Source organism: Lonchura striata, chromosome 2 (assembly GCF_046129695.1).
Source record: "Lonchura striata isolate bLonStr1 chromosome 2, bLonStr1.mat, whole genome shotgun sequence".
NCBI lineage: Eukaryota > Metazoa > Chordata > Aves > Passeriformes > Estrildidae > Lonchura > Lonchura striata.
This window is the reverse complement of record NC_134604.1, coordinates 109,597,464-109,616,295: the sequence shown is the minus strand read 5'-3', so window position 1 is coordinate 109,616,295 and position 18,832 is coordinate 109,597,464. Positions and strand designations below refer to the sequence as shown.

General features: G+C 44.3%; 1 protein-coding gene across 1 annotated transcript in view; it reads left to right on the top strand.

Annotated features, from left to right (window-relative positions):
* MED14 (mediator complex subunit 14) overlaps window positions 1-4,658 on the top strand; it is a 34,695-nt gene extending 30,037 nt beyond the window's left edge. Inside the window, exons 30-31 of the mRNA XM_021546150.3 lie at window positions 165-354; window positions 4,054-4,658. Coding sequence (XP_021401825.1) covers window positions 165-354; window positions 4,054-4,127 — 264 coding nt within the window. The 3' untranslated portion in view covers window positions 4,128-4,658. The remainder of the gene's footprint in view (window positions 1-164; window positions 355-4,053) is intronic.
* Window positions 4,659-18,832: the final 14,174 nt, after the last annotated feature.

The following is an 18,832-nucleotide window of genomic DNA, read 5'->3' as shown; positions in this document are numbered from 1 at the left end:
AGTCTCCACCTGGCTGATAATTTCTCTGTTACAGAATTGATGTCTGAAAACGGGGGGTGGAAGTGCATGCTGTCTGTAGGCCTGGAGTGTTTAACTGTATCAGAAGTTGCACTGAAGTACATGGTCATTCCATTTAACACTCTTTTTGGGTTGTTTCCCCACAGCTTCAGCTAACACAGAAAACAACAGTCCCACAGGAAGCTGTTAGTATTATTGTTCCAATTATTTATGATATGGCTTCGGGTACAACGCAACAGGCTGACATTCCCAGGCAGCAGAACTCTTCTGTTGCTGCTCCAATGATGGTTAGCAATATTCTAAAGAGGTTTGCTGAACTGAATTCACCACGACCAGGTACTGTACATGTCCAGTAGATATATTCTCTTCACCCAGACATCTGTGACAAATCTCCAGTGTAAAACTAAACCTCTCTTAAGTCTGAATTCTTCTTGGTTTCTATCTTACTTCTTTAGTGATTACAAACTCCTGATGTGACAGGCAATACATAACTTAATAGGAAGTACTGGCAACACAGCAGAAGGTTGCACTGATGATTCAGGCTGGGTTTTGCTGTTCTGCCCAAATGATAGAATGCACCCACCTCTTGTTGGCCCAACTCTTGCTGCTCAGTAAGAGTCACAATTTTTGACAAATGGGCCTAGAATGAGTCACAAGAAATATGCTATGGCCAAGTGTCAGTTTTCATGGTTAATTATGAAGTTACTTAGCTTAACAGTAGAATATAAAGGGATGTTAAAATAGTTGTCAGAACTTGTCCACGTGCTGTGAATGATTTAAAAGTAATTGCAGTGGTTGTATACTCCTTTGTCAGTGTGTCCACTAGCAGAGGTGCATACAGTTCTGTCCACCAGGTGTGCTGTGAAGTGTTTGAGCTAGGTTGTTCTGAGTGTTCATTGGCCTGTAGGTAGTGCACTGTGAGCAGCATTGTGCTTTGCTTTCCCTCTTGTTTGTCATACCTTTTATTTTTCTTTTATTATCTAAAACATGGAAGAACAGTAGCAGGTTCTTTGGGCAGCATGTTGTCTGTAAGCAGTGGTTTGGGGTCCTGGTACACAGATGGCTCATAAGAACAGTATCTTTCAGTTCTGAGGAAGAACATAATTTTTCAAGTAACCCAGTGAATAGATTGAAATTGTGAATCCAGAGGTTGAGTCTTATTTCTCTTTTGTATAATTATTCAACTTGTTGTTATGCAGTAATTTTAACTATGCTTGATGGATTATTTCAATTGGTAGAACATGAACAATGTTTACCTTAAATTGGTGTGGATATGCATACATTTCTGAAACTTGTGATGGGATTTAAATTAATATGCACTTTCTTTTTAACATGTAGTAATAGTGTAGGTAAATAGGAGAGAAAATAGCCTTGAGGGCATGTGGAGTTCCCTGTAGGAGTTCTGTATGTGGAAAGAGCTGTTGTTTGTATAGCAAAACAAGAGCTGTTGTTTGTATAGTTTATTTCAAAATACATTAAGTGAACTTCAGGTGTTGCTTTTGGAAGGTGCTTCCCCACAGAGTTCCCGTGGTGTGGGGAAGGGTAGGTTCTTGCTTTGCTGTTTGTTATTGCCCTGGGTTGTGCTTTAAAGTAAACCCTCCACAAAATACCACAGGCAGAGCAAGTAACTCTCAAAGCTGCTCTGGAGATGTGTGGTGAGATGTTTTCTGATGGCCACTAGATAGATCAAAATGGACAATTTTTGTTTGTCGTGCAAGTTTTGAAGCAGTTTTGGAATCCAGTACAGAGAGCAAAGTATAGACAGAGGGGGAAAAAGCCTAGGAAAAGCATTGGAGCTACAAGCAGAACCCTGTCCAGACCAAGGAAAATGTAGCTGGCTGAGCAGAGGAAATTTCTAGTAGTCCTTCCTCTAACTTCCAAAAGAAAGGATGAATCTGTATGATTTTATTTATTTCCACCATCACCCAGCAAAAGTAGGATCTTCCCTGAGGACACTTGAAATGCAATTTCCTCTGTTCTTATTGTCAAAACATACATTATTACAGCTGATCAAAGAGAGCAAGAATGCCTTCTTTTCTTGACTATTGAAAGGGAATAGGAGAGCCAACAGATACAAGTAGATAGCTGGGAGACTTTTCTTAAAACAGCAGTACGTGGGAGATCCCAGATGTGTGTCCTTTGTCGTGTGATGCTCCTTTCTCTTCTGCTGCTCCTGTGCTGTACCCAGGATTTTCCTGACTTTCCTGCCTGTTAGCTCTCTGCTGCACTAATTACAATCTGCTTGGTTAAGGGAATTTTTCACTGTTTGAGTCAGGAAAGGAGCAGGGCCTCCCATCGTGCACAGCTGATGTTACTGGCACTGTCGTTGTAACCTGGAATCAGTGTTGCCTTGTTCTGGCTGTATCTTTTTTTACCTTTCTCTCTTTGTGAGAAAGTATTTTGTATTCAGCTTAATTTTCCTCTTAATAAAATGGTAGTGCCTGAAAAGTAAGTTCTTTTGAAAGAGTTTTCTTTTCAGATCTGTGGGCAAACACATTCTGCTGTGTTTAACAGTAAAATGTTGACTCATTGTGAGTACACGTTGTCTAAGACCACTTTACCTATGCCTCTGTGGGAGAAAATACTTTACTTTGGGGAAATACTTGTATGAACTGAAAACAAGCCAATGCCCTGGAAAAATAAGTTTAAACTTGAGCTGTAATTCCAAAGCCTACAGTATGTAGTGGACATCAATCTGGTAAGGAAATTAAAGTCCCTATGGATGCTGGAGGTGACCCTTAGAGAGGAGCTCAAGGGACTCATGATGATTCTTAAAGCACTTCAAAACTAAACATTTTTCAGTTTCTGTTTTTCAGTGATGCAGAGGATGGTATTTAGCCCAGATTTTTAGCTTTGATATGATAATGACTCGCCCAAAATAATCTTGGGAATCCCTAGTCTGTCAGTTAAGATTAATGCATCCCAACAGGCTCTGCTCTTATCTCTGCTAACACTGTTGCTCCTTTAGCAGCAAAATTCAATGTCTTCTAATTGATATTTCTTGAAATATGCAGGAAAAATTCACCTCACAGTGACCAGGGTACAACAATGGCTACTAATTTTATTCTCTTAGTAGGAAATAGTAAATGAAAATCACAGCTGCCTGTTGCTTCATCTTTTGTTGTTCTTATTTAATGCTTTTGCTTCTGTTAGTTTTAACCTCTTTAAGCTATTCAGAACATGTGTTTTTTTGTCAACAAGTGCTATTTAAAACTTGGGGTAGCTGTGGCTGGTTTTTCCTCTCAGTATTGAATTTCAGCTGTTGGAAACAGAAGTCCACCTGCTCTGTATTTAATTTTGCAGTTTAGATGTCAAGGGTAGAGCCAGAGCAATTTGGTTGAAAGAAACAGATTCCTGACTGTTGCCCAGTCTTGGAATTAGAAATGTTTCCAAGACTAAGCTTAGGACAGAAAACATCTTCCAGCTGTTTCAGACTTGAGTCTTTCAAAATGCTTAGTTTCTGCTTGCAATCAGTAGAAATAAAACTTGAAAAAGTTGGGTTATTTTCTTCATAAGATGAGGTGCTCTTAATTAATAACATACAGAAAAAACTAGACCACAGTCCATTTGGAATCAGTTCTAGCATAGACTCAATCTGACATTCAAAAGCAATTAAAAGTTAAGAGCTACTTGCAATTCCATCACCAGCAAGGACAGTCCTGCTGGGAAAGCTGGAGTACTTCAGCTGGTAACTCCCACAAATCCCAATGTCCCTGGAGGCTGCTGGGTTTGGGAGTCACAGCCTCTGCACCCTGGGCTGTGCCCTGGGGGCTCAGTGAGGAGGGGCTGTGGGATGTAGGGCCAACCTGATTCTTTTCCCTGCTCCAGAGGGAGGAAGGGCTGTGGGGTGTGGGGCTAACCTGATTCTTTTCCCTGCTCCAGAGGGAGGAAGGGCTGTGGGGTGTGGGGCTAACCTGTCTTTTCCCTGCTCCAGAGGGAGGAAGGGGTGTGGGGCTAACCTGTCTTTTCCCTGCTCCAGAGGGAGGAAGGGCTGTCGGGGGCGCGGTGCTAACCTGTCTCTTTTCCCTGTTCCAGGTGAATGCACAATATTTGCAGCCGTTCGTGATTTGATGGTTAATCTTGCGCTGCCCCCTGGGGGGCGTCCCTAGACACTTTTAAAAGAAGGCTGAAAGTGAGACAAAACAGCAAAAAAAAAAAAAAAAAATTAAAAAAAAAATAAAGCCTTCAGTTAAAAGAGGACGTTTTAATTTTACCTTTTTTCCTAAGAGCTAACTATAAACTGGCAAACTTTCAGGGATGCACTTTCATCACATGAGTATCACCACGACTTTTGTATAGTGCTGTTGTATAGTGTGTTTTACTGGGAGACACTTCAGACTAGGTAATAGATTGAAGTATCAGCTTGCTGGTAATAGATTTAATATTCTGTTTTATACTATAAAGATTATGAAAATGCCAAACTTGTTTGTTTTTCTGTTTTTCTTATGTTTTGGTGTAATAGTCTTTTTTTAAGGCAGGTCTGTCATTTTTGAATACTGTAAAACTGTGACAAACTTTATATTGAAGCTGTATTTTAATATGACTGCTTTGAATCCTTAAACAATTTATTTGGGCTTGTTGTAAACATGTCCCCAAAAAGCAATATTTAATAAACTGGATTAAAAAAATCTTAAACTGGATGTTGTATCATCTTAAACTTTATTCCTCTGTAGCCACTGATCAGATCTCTTATGTTCACACTTCCTGCACTATCTCTGTATGTGATCTTGGTCACACACACACGTGCTGCTAACTTAAAAACCCAAACAAATCTTTATGTATTTATCTTCTGGGTTCCATTTGTTCCAAAACAGAGTAGAATAGAGTTTGTTCATTTTCCTGGTTGTAAAAATAACCAGTAACTACTTAAACTGGTGCTTCATTTCTTTCTTATACAAGGAACTACATCTTTTCTGTCCCAAAAATAAAGCTTTTAGTGGAAGAAAGTTTAGTGGAAGAAAGAACCTTTTGTCATCTGTGATGGTGTCTGTAATAACAGACTCTTGTCTTATTGTAGAGGCAGGTAAGGTAGAAGCTGGACCTCCTACCACAAAATTGGACAGGCTGATCCAAAAAAAGAAACAACCTCACACTTAACTACCTGAATTTGATATTTGTAGATAACTTGTCAGTAATGACTGAAGGCTCCTGTAATTGAATAAAATGTCCATCCTTAGGCATTACTCTGTCATTTAACCATTTGTCCTGATCAGTATTTTCAAATTTTTATGGAGTTGAAGTTTCCTGACTTCCTACAACAGTGACTTTCAGCTGTGTTGCCTCCCTGCCTTTGCAGAGCTCTGGCAGCTCCCTGTTCAGCTGAATGATACTTTAAACTAATTTTAAATATCTTTCAGTGAATGTACTCCAGCCTGCCTTGCTGTCTTCAAGGCTGCCCATTGCCCCTACGACTGTCACAGTGCTTCTTTCTCTGAACCTCTTGCTGCTAGAAATCACCTTTTGCTTGGTGCCCACCTCAGATTTCAGCCTTGGGCCTGTGGTGTGAGAGTGGGTTCTGTGTCACTGCTGCTCTCACCCCTGTGTATCTAACAGATGGTCATACAGCTCCTGCTCTGAACAACAAACTCATCCCCTGGAGTGAAAACCTGCAGTTTTTAAATGCTGCTGCTGCTCAGTTGGAAAGAGCCCGTATTTCTGCCTTTTTACAGCTAAACTGATATATTTTAAAATTGAGAGGTGGCACAAGGATGTCTGAAAAACACTATCTGTTATTCTGGTCACTGGCCTAGTTTTGAGGTGGGAGCATTCCCATGCCTAAAATCATCTTCCTGACCAGTACCTGCTGCCCATTGTGGGAAGGGGCAGGGGATGTTGAATGTGGTGGCAGCAGAGCTTCAGCACTTGGAAATAAAAGGGATGGGAGAGGCCTCCCCACAAGGCAGAGAAAACAAAACATGGAACTACTGACAGATGGTTATGGATTGACACTCCAATTTCCAGGTGATGGGAAGGTTGAATTTTGTTTTATATTATATACAGCACTCATACACCTAAAAAATTAAATTCTTAAGGTAAGCACTACTAGTAAAAGGATGCATTTCCCACTCACCAGAGACAATTGTTCCTTTCCATGCAATAACTGTATTTACAATTGCAGTTTTAAGTTTTGTTTTTCATGTATATTTACAAGTTCAGTTTTAAGTTTCATTTTCCATGTGTTCAGTCCCTTTTCCTGGCAGTCAGATGATGTGACCACCTGCTGCATTGGGACTATTTGTAGATTTCTTCCTTATGGTGGATTTCTTTGTCCATTTATTTCACTGAAAGTGCTGCAGTTACTCCACATCACTCAGTATTTCTAGAGGTTTCTAAGTTTCTTATGAAACCACCTGTGGGACAAGGATGAGTTAATGAATGATTGAATTATAGAGAGTAAAAATAGTTGTTCTGAGCTGATCCACACTTCTGGCTTGGAAATTTTAGCCAGGGTCAGATGGAAACACATTTTACGTGTCCAAAAAGCCATTTTCTAGCTTTCCAGATAACAAATACTGATCCTATTAAAGATTTCTTCAAGACAGAAAATAAGAAAGAGACTTTGAGCCCTGCAGATACTCAGACAAGGAGCAGAATCAAGGTGAGGTTCTGGGCGGTTTTGGTTTGAAACTAACTTTTAATTCTTTATTTCCACATTTGAGTGTTCCACGGATCACCTTTGAGTCTGAAGATGTTTTTGGTTTTTTTAACTGAGTTTACAAAAGCTGCAGGGAAATAAGCTCTTGATGATAAACTACTGAGACAAAACAAAGCTCCATAAAACCAGAAGCTGTTTTTCTTTACGAGCTGCAGTTTGTCTTTAGGCCTGTGCTCAGTTTCATCTGTCAATTGGAAGTTACTCTGGTTCGCAGGCATTTTAAAGCAAAATCTTCATATTACTAGGAGAATATTTGGGTCATTTTAATCAGATCTTTGATTAGTCTGTCAAAGGTGTCACTTCAGAAGTTGTGCTACACTGGCCATTTCAGTTCAAGTGATTGTAGTTGCTCCCCTGGCCCAAATTTTCCATCTACCGCAGAATTTCAGAGGTTTTTAAGGTAAGAATGTATTTCAATAAATTAACGTGTAATTGAAATGTATTAACCATATGAAGCATCGAGGCTGTAATTACCGAGCTGTGACTCTCTGTAACCCCATAATAGCGATGTAATTGAGACTTTCACATTTCGATTCAATCACGCTGACTTCAGCTACGCCACCCTTTTCCGGGGGTGCTCCAGCACCGCCGGGACTTTGCCGCTCAGCGGGCGGATCATTCTTTCAGGGAATGATTTTAAGGCTGAACTTTGGCTGCGGGAGCATCGCACGCCCGGGAAGCAGGTGCAGGGCTGCTCCCTCAGTGCTTTTCTGCCGCGTACTCCCAGCTCCTCACGTTCCTCCAGAGCACTCATCCCTTCTCTGGGAAATGATGAGGGCCTGGCAGGAAGCGTGCGGCGCTGCTCCGGGAGATAAGGGCTGGCTGGAGGCTGTGCAGAGCGGCACGGATGCGGCCGCTGCAATCCCTGCCCGTGAGAAGGAGCTCGCAGGGGCCTCCGGAGGTGCTGGAGGCAGAGCCCCTGGAGCAGGGCTGCTGGAGAGCCAGGCTGACAGCCAGCGCTGCGGGAAAACCTGCTCCTGCTACCCGGACAGGGCTCCCACAGCGGGGAGAGCATCGTGCTCAGCTGCTGGAACTCAGAATGTCTCTCAGACATTAAAGGTTCCAGGCCTTGGTCAGTGTAGTAGATAGGGACAGGCGAACGGAAGATCTCAAGATGTGACAGAAAGCAAAAACCCTTCCCCCTCACCCTGCAACATGTTATCTATTACCCCCAAGACATAACCACACCTAACCCAGTAGTTTTCCACTCCTTAACTAATCCCAGAAAACTCTACCTTCTCCCCCTAACGTAGCAAAGTCCCTCTAGGCTATTTAACCCCATGAAATAAAATAATAAACGCCATTTGACCATCCACCACATTGGTGTCTGTGCGTGTCAGTGGCCCAAGTGGCCCAGGCGAGGCTGGGCTGCCGTGCTGTTCCTTGCAACCAGGTCGCCTTGCCTTCCCCTGAAGGCAACAGTCAGAAGCATTTTAGACCCTGCCAGGCAGCTGCAAACAGCTGTGATTTTGAGTTTGAGCCATGGAATGAGTTACCAGCTTTGAAGGTGGAACAAGCAGTCACAAAGGGTTAGATAGTATAGTAAAAGTAGTTACAAAGTAGAGGGGGAATTTTTGTAGTATTGTACAGGGGGGTTTTTAATTTGTACATGGGGGTCAGAAGTTCTAAGATGGAGGAAAGTGGGCTGACCCTGTTCTTCCTCCTTCTTCTTCCTTACCTCCATATTCTTGGTGATGTTGGCACTCACAGATTGGTTTAGAGTAGAAAAGCATTTTGTAATATAGGTAGTAGGTATTGGGGAAAAACTGTAAACATGTAATACGTAATATATAAAAGATAGCAGCAGCCCTGGGCAGGGGGAGAGAAGAAGCAGTCGGGAGTCAGAGAGGATGTCAGGGTGTGTCTGTGCCTCTGCTTGAGCTGCTGAGCAAACACCAGCAGCTCGAGAAGAAAATCTTTTAGATAACTCACAATAAACTGCCTTGAGACCGGACAACAAGAGGTTGCAGAGTTTTTCTTTGGAAGCACGGGTTGGAGGAGAGACTTCACCACCACACAAGACCCCAGACCAAGCCCGGGGTTCTCACACTCAGCCTTGCCACGGACTGGCTGCACTCCTGCCATCCCCACCTCCACCTTTGGAAGGAATTCACTGAGGCTCCAGCGGTCAGAGCACCAGGGGTGTCACCTGCACCAGGGGGAGAGCCTGTCAGGAATTACATAAAAGGGGATGTGGATGCTCCAGGGTGGGAAGGGGTTGCTGACATCCCTACCCTGTGTTAGGGAAGGCAGCTCCCCGGGCAAGAAGGGGTCTCCTCCCTCTCCTGTGCGTCCCTCATGGATGTCTGACCCCCTCAGCTGATCAGAAACAGACAAGGAATCCTACCCACCCTCGGGAAACCTGCCCGAAGCACTCAAATCTCCACGCTGTCATGGCCTGGTGTGTGTGGCAGGGAGCCCCATGTCTGACCTGCAGCCCCCCAGCCCAGCAGCCTCCCGGCAGCACAAAGCTCCTTTCTGCATCTTCACTCTGAGCCTTCCCCCGTGAGGAGCACGCTGCTGAAAGCAGCCAGCAAGCTGGCAAAGCAGCGTTTAAAAGAGACAGAGAAAAACACTCCTGTCCTTTGGAGCTGATTTTGCAGCAGAAGGAGGGAGGGGGCTGCAGGCCAGGCTGGGCCTTGCTGTGCTTTCAGCACAGATCTCTGCGATGTCGGTCCCAAAAAGCAGGGACAGAGCCAGGCTGGCACAGGGCTGGGAGCTCTGCTGGTGCTGCTCTGCACTGGAGCTCCCACCTTGTGCTCGGGGTTACAGAGGAGAGGATAGGATAGGATAGGATAGGATAGGATAGGATAGGATAGGATAGGATAGGATAGGATAGGACTATTTCAGTTGGAGAGGACCTGCAAGGACCTTTTAGTCCAGCTGCCTGACCAATTCAGGGCCGACCAAAATTTAAATCACATTGTTAAGGTCATAATCCAAATGCCTCTTAAACATTAGCAGGCTTGGGGCATCGACCACCTCTGCAGGAAGCCTGTCCCAGCGTTTGACCATCCTCTCAGTAAAGAAATGCTTCCTGATGTCCAGTCTAAATGTCTCCTGGCAGTGTGGGTTTGAACCATTCCCACGCATCCTGTCCCTGGATCCCAGGGAGAAGAGCTCAACACCTCCCTCTCCATCTCCCCTCCTCAGGAAGCTGCAGGGAGCAATGAGGTCCCTCAGCCTCTCAGCCTCTTCTTCTCCAAAAGCGACAAGCCCAGAGTCTTCAACCACTCCCCACAGGACATTCCTCCCAGCCTTTTCACCAGCTTTGTTGCCCTCCTCTGGACACATTCAAGGATTTCAACATCCTTGTTAAACAGAGGGGCCCAGCACAGAGCACGGTGGGATAATCCCTGCTGGCACCTCTCTGTGCCATGCCTGGTGCACCCCGGGATGGGCTCTGCACTCCTGGATGCTGGAGCAGCCCTGACTCCCCCCAGTCCCTTTCTGCAGGGCTGCCTCCACCACTCCTCTCCCCCTTGTACTTACAAGGCCTCTGCTTGTGAAAATGCTGAGATGTTGTAGGAACTTGTCATGGTTTCCACACCCAGCTGGGAAACCACATTGCTCACCATGCATGTGCCCCCACAGAAGCCACTGCACAGCCTGACACTGGGATTATCCCACTGGTGCTGTGGAATAACACTTTGGTTTGCTGATCTGTGTAAACATCAGCCAGCAGGACAGATACATCTTGTTTACTTACATCTGTGCTCTGTCCTCCCATCAAAAGGAGGACAAGGACAAGGCAAAGAAAAGAGGTGTTTGTGTACATGTGCCATCAATGATCTTGAAGGAAAAAAAAGGAAAAATGGATGTATGCTTTAACTACTTGGACAGCCTATAAAGCTGACTGGTACCTAGGGATTTAGCTATGTGCAAATAGCTGTTTTGACAACAGTACTGTGTGAGAACTGAACTGTAGCTCCAAATACTACTGAGACATTCTCCCCCCACACTGAAGCAGCTGGTTAAGCCTAGCTCAGTCCTGCTTGGCTGTCACCTCAGTGCCCAGAGCAGAGCTGCCAGCTCCAAGCCGTGACCTAACCCATGTTTGAACCCAGCTCTACCCTTTCCACCTGCTTTGCTCTCAGCGGTCAAGCTTTCCAGTTCAGCTCTCAGTTTAGGTGCCAGGACACCACACCAGAAGCTGCTGAGTGGCTCTCCCAGCAGAGCAGCTGCTGTGGAGAAACAGCCCTTAAGCTCTCCATCATCACAGAGCTCCAGCAGCCAGGCAGGAGTCGGCTGAGAGCCCAAACTCAGACCTTGGCTTTTGCCAGGTGACTTGGCAGCCACAGTGGTCCCACATTAAGTTTTCTGCTTGGCAGGGGTCTCCAAAGGGTGTTTGGGTATGTTCTCCTCTGCCAGATAAAGTGGGCCAGGTAGGGGACTCGGGCTGCAGGACAGCAAGCTGGTTCCACGTGGGATGCTCCAGTGAGATCTCTGCACGCTGAAGTGGCTCAGGGTGGCTGTGGAAGTGTTTGGGTGGGAGTCAATCAGGGATGTTTGTCCCAAGGTCCCACACTGGCTCCTGTCCCTCGCACTTTGCACTGTAGTCCTTTTCACAAAGCTCCCTGATGAATGTACAGGCCTAATATGCACATTCAGGGTAGCTCTGGGTGCTTGGAAACAGTAAATTCCTTATGATTTCTGTGGGCTGGAATTTACCTTGGGAGCAACTGTTGAGCTGGGTAGTGCCTTTCCTTCCATGGTGTCTCACAGACAGGGACCAGGGCAATCTTTAGAAATAAATTAATTCTTTTCTATGCTCTAGGGTGCCCAGATCCATCCCCAGTTGGTCATAGTCAACTTGAATTTGTTTTAGATTTGAAAACATGCTTGGTAGCTGTGGAATCAGGTCTGTAAGTTGCTTTTCTTGACACACTTTTGCATTTGTTTTTCTGCTTTGTTTTGTTGCAGATGGGTGCCTTAAAAAAACCCAGAGTTTGCCTACACACCTCCTGCCTCTTGCACAGCTTGGCACAGCGTGGTACCATCCATGTGCAGCTCTTACCCAAGAGTCAGCTGCTCAAACAGGGAACGATTTATGAAGATTTTCAGGGATAATGTTGAAGGAATCAACCTTTTATTCAAACACACCATTGTTTGCAGCATGCAAATAGCACATCCTGGGCATCCTGGAAGAGGATTATTCCAGGTTGTTTAATTTATTTCAAATTCCAGTGGCATTCATGGTGGGGTGGTGACTGCAGACAGTTTGCTGAGGCCCGAGATGACCCATCAGCCATGTGGGTTTTGTTGTGCAGATTTAATTGGCTTGTGGGCAGATGAAAGTTTTGGGCAGACATCAGCAGAAAGTCACAGACGTGCCCCTGACCAGAGTATTTCCCAAGAGTCCTCTTTCCTTTCACAACACACAGCTCTGCTCAGCCCCACACTGTGCAGGGTGCTGGTGAGCTCAGCACAGTCAGGGCCCTGCAGGGACACTGCTGCAGCTCTTCCCTTCTCCCCAGGGCATTGGGGACCTCAGTGAGCTGCAGGTTCCTCAGAAATGGGAGTTTCTTCTTCCTCATGGCCAAAGGGATTTGGGAGGCAGACATGAGATACACTGTGTGCAGTGCAGAAGGTGCCACTGCTCAAACAGCTGCAAAAAGAAAAATAAAACAAGAGGTTCTGCTTTACATTCCATAAGAAATGTAGGACTGGCAGTGCCCTCCTATGTCTCCAAACCCAGATCCATTACAGGAAAATGCTGTAAAATGCTGTTTTATAGACTTGGCAGTCTGTGTCTTAATTACAGGCTTTTACCTAAACTCCCAATGCCTCCCTGAATCCCCAGGGAGGGAGGCTCGTGGAGATCCTCACTGCTCTGAGCTTTGTGGTGCACTACGGAAATAAAGTCAGCCAGAGAAAGCTGTGAGCATGAGGTGATATTTGTAAGGATCTATAAAATATCCTGCCCTTTCCCCATCTTTCTTAGTCCCTTTGGGCAGAGTTAGGACCAGAGTTAGGCAGCTGCTCTCAAGTTGTGATTTTAGAAGCATCTTGCTTCTTTCTTTGGCAGAAAGAGCAACAACAAAATCCACACAGCCACGGCTCTTTCGAAGACTGTTGTTAAAGTTAAGGAGTGGAAGGGGCAGAGGGAGGAGAGCAGCAGGGACTGCCCAGAGGTGCCCAGTGTCCTGCAGAGGGCTGGAGAGAGAGAGAAAGACCCTGGCTGCTTCTTCCCTCCTTCCCCATGGCCTCTCTCCCAGCCCTGGTGCTGGCACATCCTCCCTGCAACTGAGAGGGCACCAGAATATCTTTTTTCATCACTGTTTTCCTTCAGTGCTTTCCATACCTTCATTTTAAACTAAAGAGATCAAAGTCTTCCTTTGATTCTCTTCGCTTTTCCAGATTTTCCTCCCCATCTGAATTGCATGGGCATTCAAATAAATAAATAAAAATAACCTCCTCCATCCCATCCCTGATCTTTGCCAGGGTGTCCCATGCTGCCAATGCAGGCTCAGCCTAGTTCAGGGAGTGGCAGAGGCAGCTTAAAGTTGATGAAATTAAGATCACCTGAGCTGTGCAGGAACAGGTCAGCCCTGGAGTGAGGGATGTCCTGAGGAATAATGTCCTATGTAGGAATACTTATTTCCATCAGAATAGTCTTGTCCATTTGTGCTACTCTAACAGTGGCAGATTATAAAGGACTTTTTGAAGGATTGGAGTGCAGAGGCTATGATGCTTTGAAAAACAGAAACGTGGCCAAAGCCAAATTTTAACAGAGACCAGAGAGGAAGAGCTTGAGGGGAAAAAAATGGAGTTAAGAATGCATTTGTGTTTATTTTCCAGCTAAGATTAAGCTGCAATAAAATTTGTCATTATTTAAAGACTTCCACTTTTTAGACTATTTTCTCCTCTGCCAAATAGTTAATTTAGGCTACAGTAACCAATTACTCCTACACAGTGCTGGAAATTATGGCAAGTAGGACTTGTTTCACCACTTCCAACAATCTGAATATTTCAGCAGCTGTGGAATTTTTAAAGAATCAAGTCTGTGGCATGGAAGTGGCTGAACACAGGGTGGAAAGAAGAAATAAAGGTGATTCCTGTGCTGATGAATTCCTGGGGACCTCTGGGTTAACAGAAAAAAAAAATCAAACAAAGAAACAAAACAAGAAGAAAAACAAAACCAAACCAAACCATAACAAAAGGGAGGAAAAGGGAGCAGAGGAGGAAGCAAACTGCAGACTGGTTGTTTGTGCAGTTCCAGTCTGGACAGTGTGTCCCAGACAGGAAGCTGGTCTCATGACAAGATCATGACTCCAGTTGGGACATGTCAGAGGCTGCTTCCCAGAGCAGTGCTCCCGGGATGGAGTGGTTTGCCTGGCAGCTATCCCCTCACCAGGAGACTCCAGCTCTGCTCTGGGGTGGCCGGGGAGGCAGACTTGGAGGGAGCACTGATCTGAAATCACCTTCTAAAATGTCAGGCTTTTCAGCGCTCTTTGGGTGCTGGGGAAGTGTGAGGAGTCGGCCCCTCTGACTCCCCTTTAGTGCTGACTCCTCCATTCCCTTGGATAAAAGACAGGGACAGAGGTGAAGTTACAGTGACCCTTGTTACACTCTGTCACTGCTATTTGTGTCCTGCTTATTTTCCTAATTCACTTGTGCTTGATGGATTGATGGATTATTTTGGTTTTGAGGGACGTTTTTTTGGATTTGATGAATTATTTTGGTTTTTTTCCAGAAGAAACACACATCAAAGACAGCTTCTGGTCAGCATCACCTGTGGGATGATGGTTGCATAGGCACAGTTTTCCTGCAGATTTTTTTCTTAGACATCCTTTTTTAGGTGGATGTATTCCTATTCATCTTCTAAGTTTATAAATCCTCATTTTTACAAAATAGTGAGTGTACTTTTTTAAAATCTTCTTTAAAATATGGAAAGAGCTTAAAAATATTTCCACTTTTTATTAAAAGTACTGTTTTTAAGAGGGGGAGGAAGCTTCTCCCAAGGTTTCATTTGTAAAGACCCATATAACACTGGGTGTGTGTGCACACAAACATGCAGGAAGGAGATCAAAACCATTTCATATATAGAGAAAGCTTATCTTAGTTTGTGCTTTTTCCAGTTAAGCCTCCTCACCCCATCTGCTTCTCTGCATGACTGACAGCTGATTGCACTTCCTATTTCTAGCTTGTTTTCCTGTCAGGTTACCCAGAGCTGCTGCCACTTGGGTGCCACCAGGCTTCCCTGGGGAACACGACCCCATTCAGCCATGGAGCAGAGCCTCCCTGCTCCCAAGGAATCCCCACAGCCCAGGACACATCTCCCTGGAGATTTCCAGAGGGGAGAGCTGCACATTCACCAGCTGGCACAGGTGGATCAGACTCGTCTATCCCAAAGGAGTCAGAGGTGCTTTGGAGCTGGCAGCTCTGCTAAGGTAGCACTGGCAGCAGAATGTGGCTGCCTCTTGGCTCTTCAACCTGCAGAAAAGTTGGCATGGGCTCATGTAAAATAATTGGTACAGCTGTTTTTATGTATTTTTCCCTTTTTTCTTTTTTTTTCCTACAGCAGAGTCTAAAAGTGACAGAAATAGTTGAGAGCCAGCTTTTTTCTTTCCAAGCTGATGCTGTACCACAGTCAGGATTTTGATTGATCACCTGCTGTAGGGTGTGGTTGGAGCTCCCATTTAGCTCGCCAGTGTTCCAAATGCTCTCACTGATCACTAGGGTGTTGCAGCAGATTTTTTTTTATATCAATTTATTGGGTACTTGAACCATGCCATTGTAAAGAAGTATTTAAAACACAGGGGTTGATCAGGTGAGTAGATTGGCAGCACTGAAGTCACTGAAATCTTTGACTACAGTGCTGGCCATCAGCTACCAGCTAAAATACTTTGAATTTATTTATCTTAGCCACTGCTTCTGCGTCCCTGGCCTAATAAAAAGCATGTGCTCACTAGATTAAGGACATGTAAATTTGTCATCATAAATTCATGCACTGGAGCATAATTAAGTGGAATTGACTGCCTTTGTAATTTTGTGCAACCATCAATTTTGTTCCCCTTAGAAACATTTTAAATATTTTGTGATGAGTATTCATGCCAAGACCTTAGCTATGTATTTTTGTTGATGTTGGGTGACATCAACAACAATACTAAATTTGACTGCCAGAGTCCTTTAGTGTGAATCTATCCTTCAGCAACAAGAGGAATTTCTTTAAACTCTGAGAGCACACAAGCAAAGCAAATCCCTGTTTAGGGATGGGAATAGGTCTAGGTGCTGTCCTTAGCCAATACAGAGTAGAGATGCAGTACATGCCTTTTTGACCTATTCTAGAAAATATTTCATGAGATCTGTTACAGAGATTCAGGAGAATCTCTACACTTCCAGAGCACTGGAAGTCCCATGTGTTCCTGGTTTTAGACAGCCCCATCTCCTGCCTGCCACACACAGACACATCTGTGGCAGCTGCTTTTCCAGCAGTTCAGGTAGGAGAGGGCACTGGAGCAGACCCTGGCTGTTTGGGTTTGTGCCATGCACCAGTTTCTGCTCTGTTTATTTGAGAGGAGTGTGGTCACCTGGGCTTTCTGTCCCTGTCCCTCAGCCCTGGGCAGGCAGGACACGTTGCACAAGTCTGGGCAGAAACACCAGGGTGGTGATTTCACACCATGAGCTGTAGGAGCCCTTTAACATTCAGCTCCTCCACAGCAATGCTCGGCACTAGTGGCACAACAGGACAGGAAATAAACTTCTGTGGTCCCCATTTTTTTCTAGTTTCTTTTGTTGTGACAGATTTGAAATCTGATAGTTCCCCTTTCCATCTTCCTTGGTCTGGCTCCATTTCTGTCCTGTGATACTTGTGTGGAAATGTTCTCCCTGCTTCTACAGAGATGAAAATTCCTAGAAATATGGCTCAGGGCCTGCACAGGGGAAAATAAAAAATGCAGGAGCAAAAAAAAAAATTTTTTTTAGAGAACATTTTTGACTTTTAGCTCAAAGCACCCATTTCACCATAGCCAAAAACTGTGTCAGTATAGGATTCAGAATGTCGTTGTTTTGGAGGGTTTTTGTTTTGTTTTGAGGGATGCTTATCTCCTTACCTAGACTCTGGCAGTGTGCTTCTTAGATCCATGAAGGGTGACCTATAAATCTCAGCAATCACTTGCCAGGTTGCTCAACATTTGCATTTCAATGTGGTTTCTTCATTTCCACGTCCTTTTTTTAGACGTAACATTTACACATTTCAGATCTGCTTTAGGCTTCCCTTGCCTGTGTGTTGCTACAGCTGCAAGAACTCTGAAAGTTGCCATTCCTGCCACAGAGAAGTCTGGAAAGCTGATGCAGGCACAAAAGCTGATTATACCTCCCTCTGCCAGGTTTACACTTTGGGGCATTATCTAGAAAAAGCAGCATATACTGACTATTCAAAGACCCCTTTATTTGTATGGCTTATTTTCTCTTTTTAACCTAAGTATCAAAAGCAACTCTCAGTCTTCAGTTCTGACTTAGGATTCTTTCCTTCTTCAGAGATTTCAGCACTTCCTGAGAACAGGTTAGGTACACCCCAAGCCAAAGAATGGACAACATAAGACCAAGGTCTGAAGAAGAGCCCTTTGTGCCAGAGGGCAAGCTCCCACAGAAAAACTCTTTGGTGATCAGATCACTCCCCCTGCTGCAGTTGCATCCTAAATCCCACTGACAGCACTCCGTGGAGCCTGTCCCAGCCTGCTGAAAGCTGCTTGCTGCCAGATACTGCAAAACCACCCTCCTGCCCTCTCACTTTGGGCACACAGGATCCAAATACCAGCTGTTATTTTCCTTGCACCCCCTTCCTGCCTTGGCTTCTCCCTGTTTCTTCCTTCCTTCAATGGTTTCTCTGCTTTTGTCATAGTTCTGTGCACAAAACTTATGATTTTTACCATATCACATAAATCTTTTTACCATTTATAGTCTTGGAGCATTTTAAAGAGAACAATCAAGAGCAGGTCTGGTAGTGTTGATGGCATTTCATTCTAATTAACTTAATTCTAAGTATGAAAAGGCTATTCATGTAACTGCCTGTTTAATTGGCAGTTATGGACCAATATTGTTGTATAATAAAGTGTGTCTGGCTTTCCTAACTCAAACTGAAGTACAGGGGCTCTGGAGTGGTTCAGAATGCAGCCTGTGCTGCACAAAGCATTTGGTATTTAAGACACAGCACACATGACAGTGCTCAAAAGCACCTTTAGTACCAGCTGGAGGTACTAAGGAACAAATGTGGTACTAAAAGGAGAAGTGGGAATTGCAATTCACCCTTCAAAGTAGTGTAAAACCAGCTTTAAAAAGTAAAATAGAGCCTACAGCAGCAGCTGTGAGAGAACTGACACACAGAGACCATCTCAATGGCAGGTCCTGCATTTAAACAAATTCTACACTGCCAACTTCACACTGACTAAAATACAACTGTTAAATAGTTACCATTAATTACACAGTCCTTAAACAACCAGCTCCTGTAAAACTCTGTACCAGTATCTGAAGTGGACAGCTAATCTGATCAAACCTCTGAATCCACTGTTAGAGATGACAGAATTGTTATTTAGATAGTGCACTGGGAATATTTAGATACTGTATTAGCAATAAATCTAATCATAATCATTGACATAATCACCGTGTCCTACTTCTCACCTGGCTGAGAGCCTTCCCCTTGAACTACTCTGACACAGTGTATTAGATGTTCAGCAATTACATTCCTGTCTGAGAAACTGCCACTGCAACTCTTCCTTTCCATCAATCATCCAGATTAACTTTAAATACCATTAAAAGTAATTTCAAGTGATTGCAACATATACTGAATTGGATTTATTTGACTCAGGTAAACCTGCAATTTGCTCATTTTGACCTGAATCACTGTCCAGGATCTCCAAGACATGAACAATTTCAATGCCCCCAATTCAGACATTCCCAGTAAATGAAACTAATTCAGTGAGAACATCTTTTCTGGAAGTGGAACAATTATCTCCTAACAGCAAGGAAAGTTCAGCACATCAGAGAGCAAGACGATAAAAAAGTAGTTTCCATTCATGATGCTGAAGTCTGGAAGATCTTCTCTTACCACAAGAGCAAATGAGCTTCTAAGGAGGTAGTTCTAAAAAAGACCCAAGCCAGAGATCAACGATTTGCTTTAACTACACTCACTATCTGGTTTAGGAAAATCTACACAAG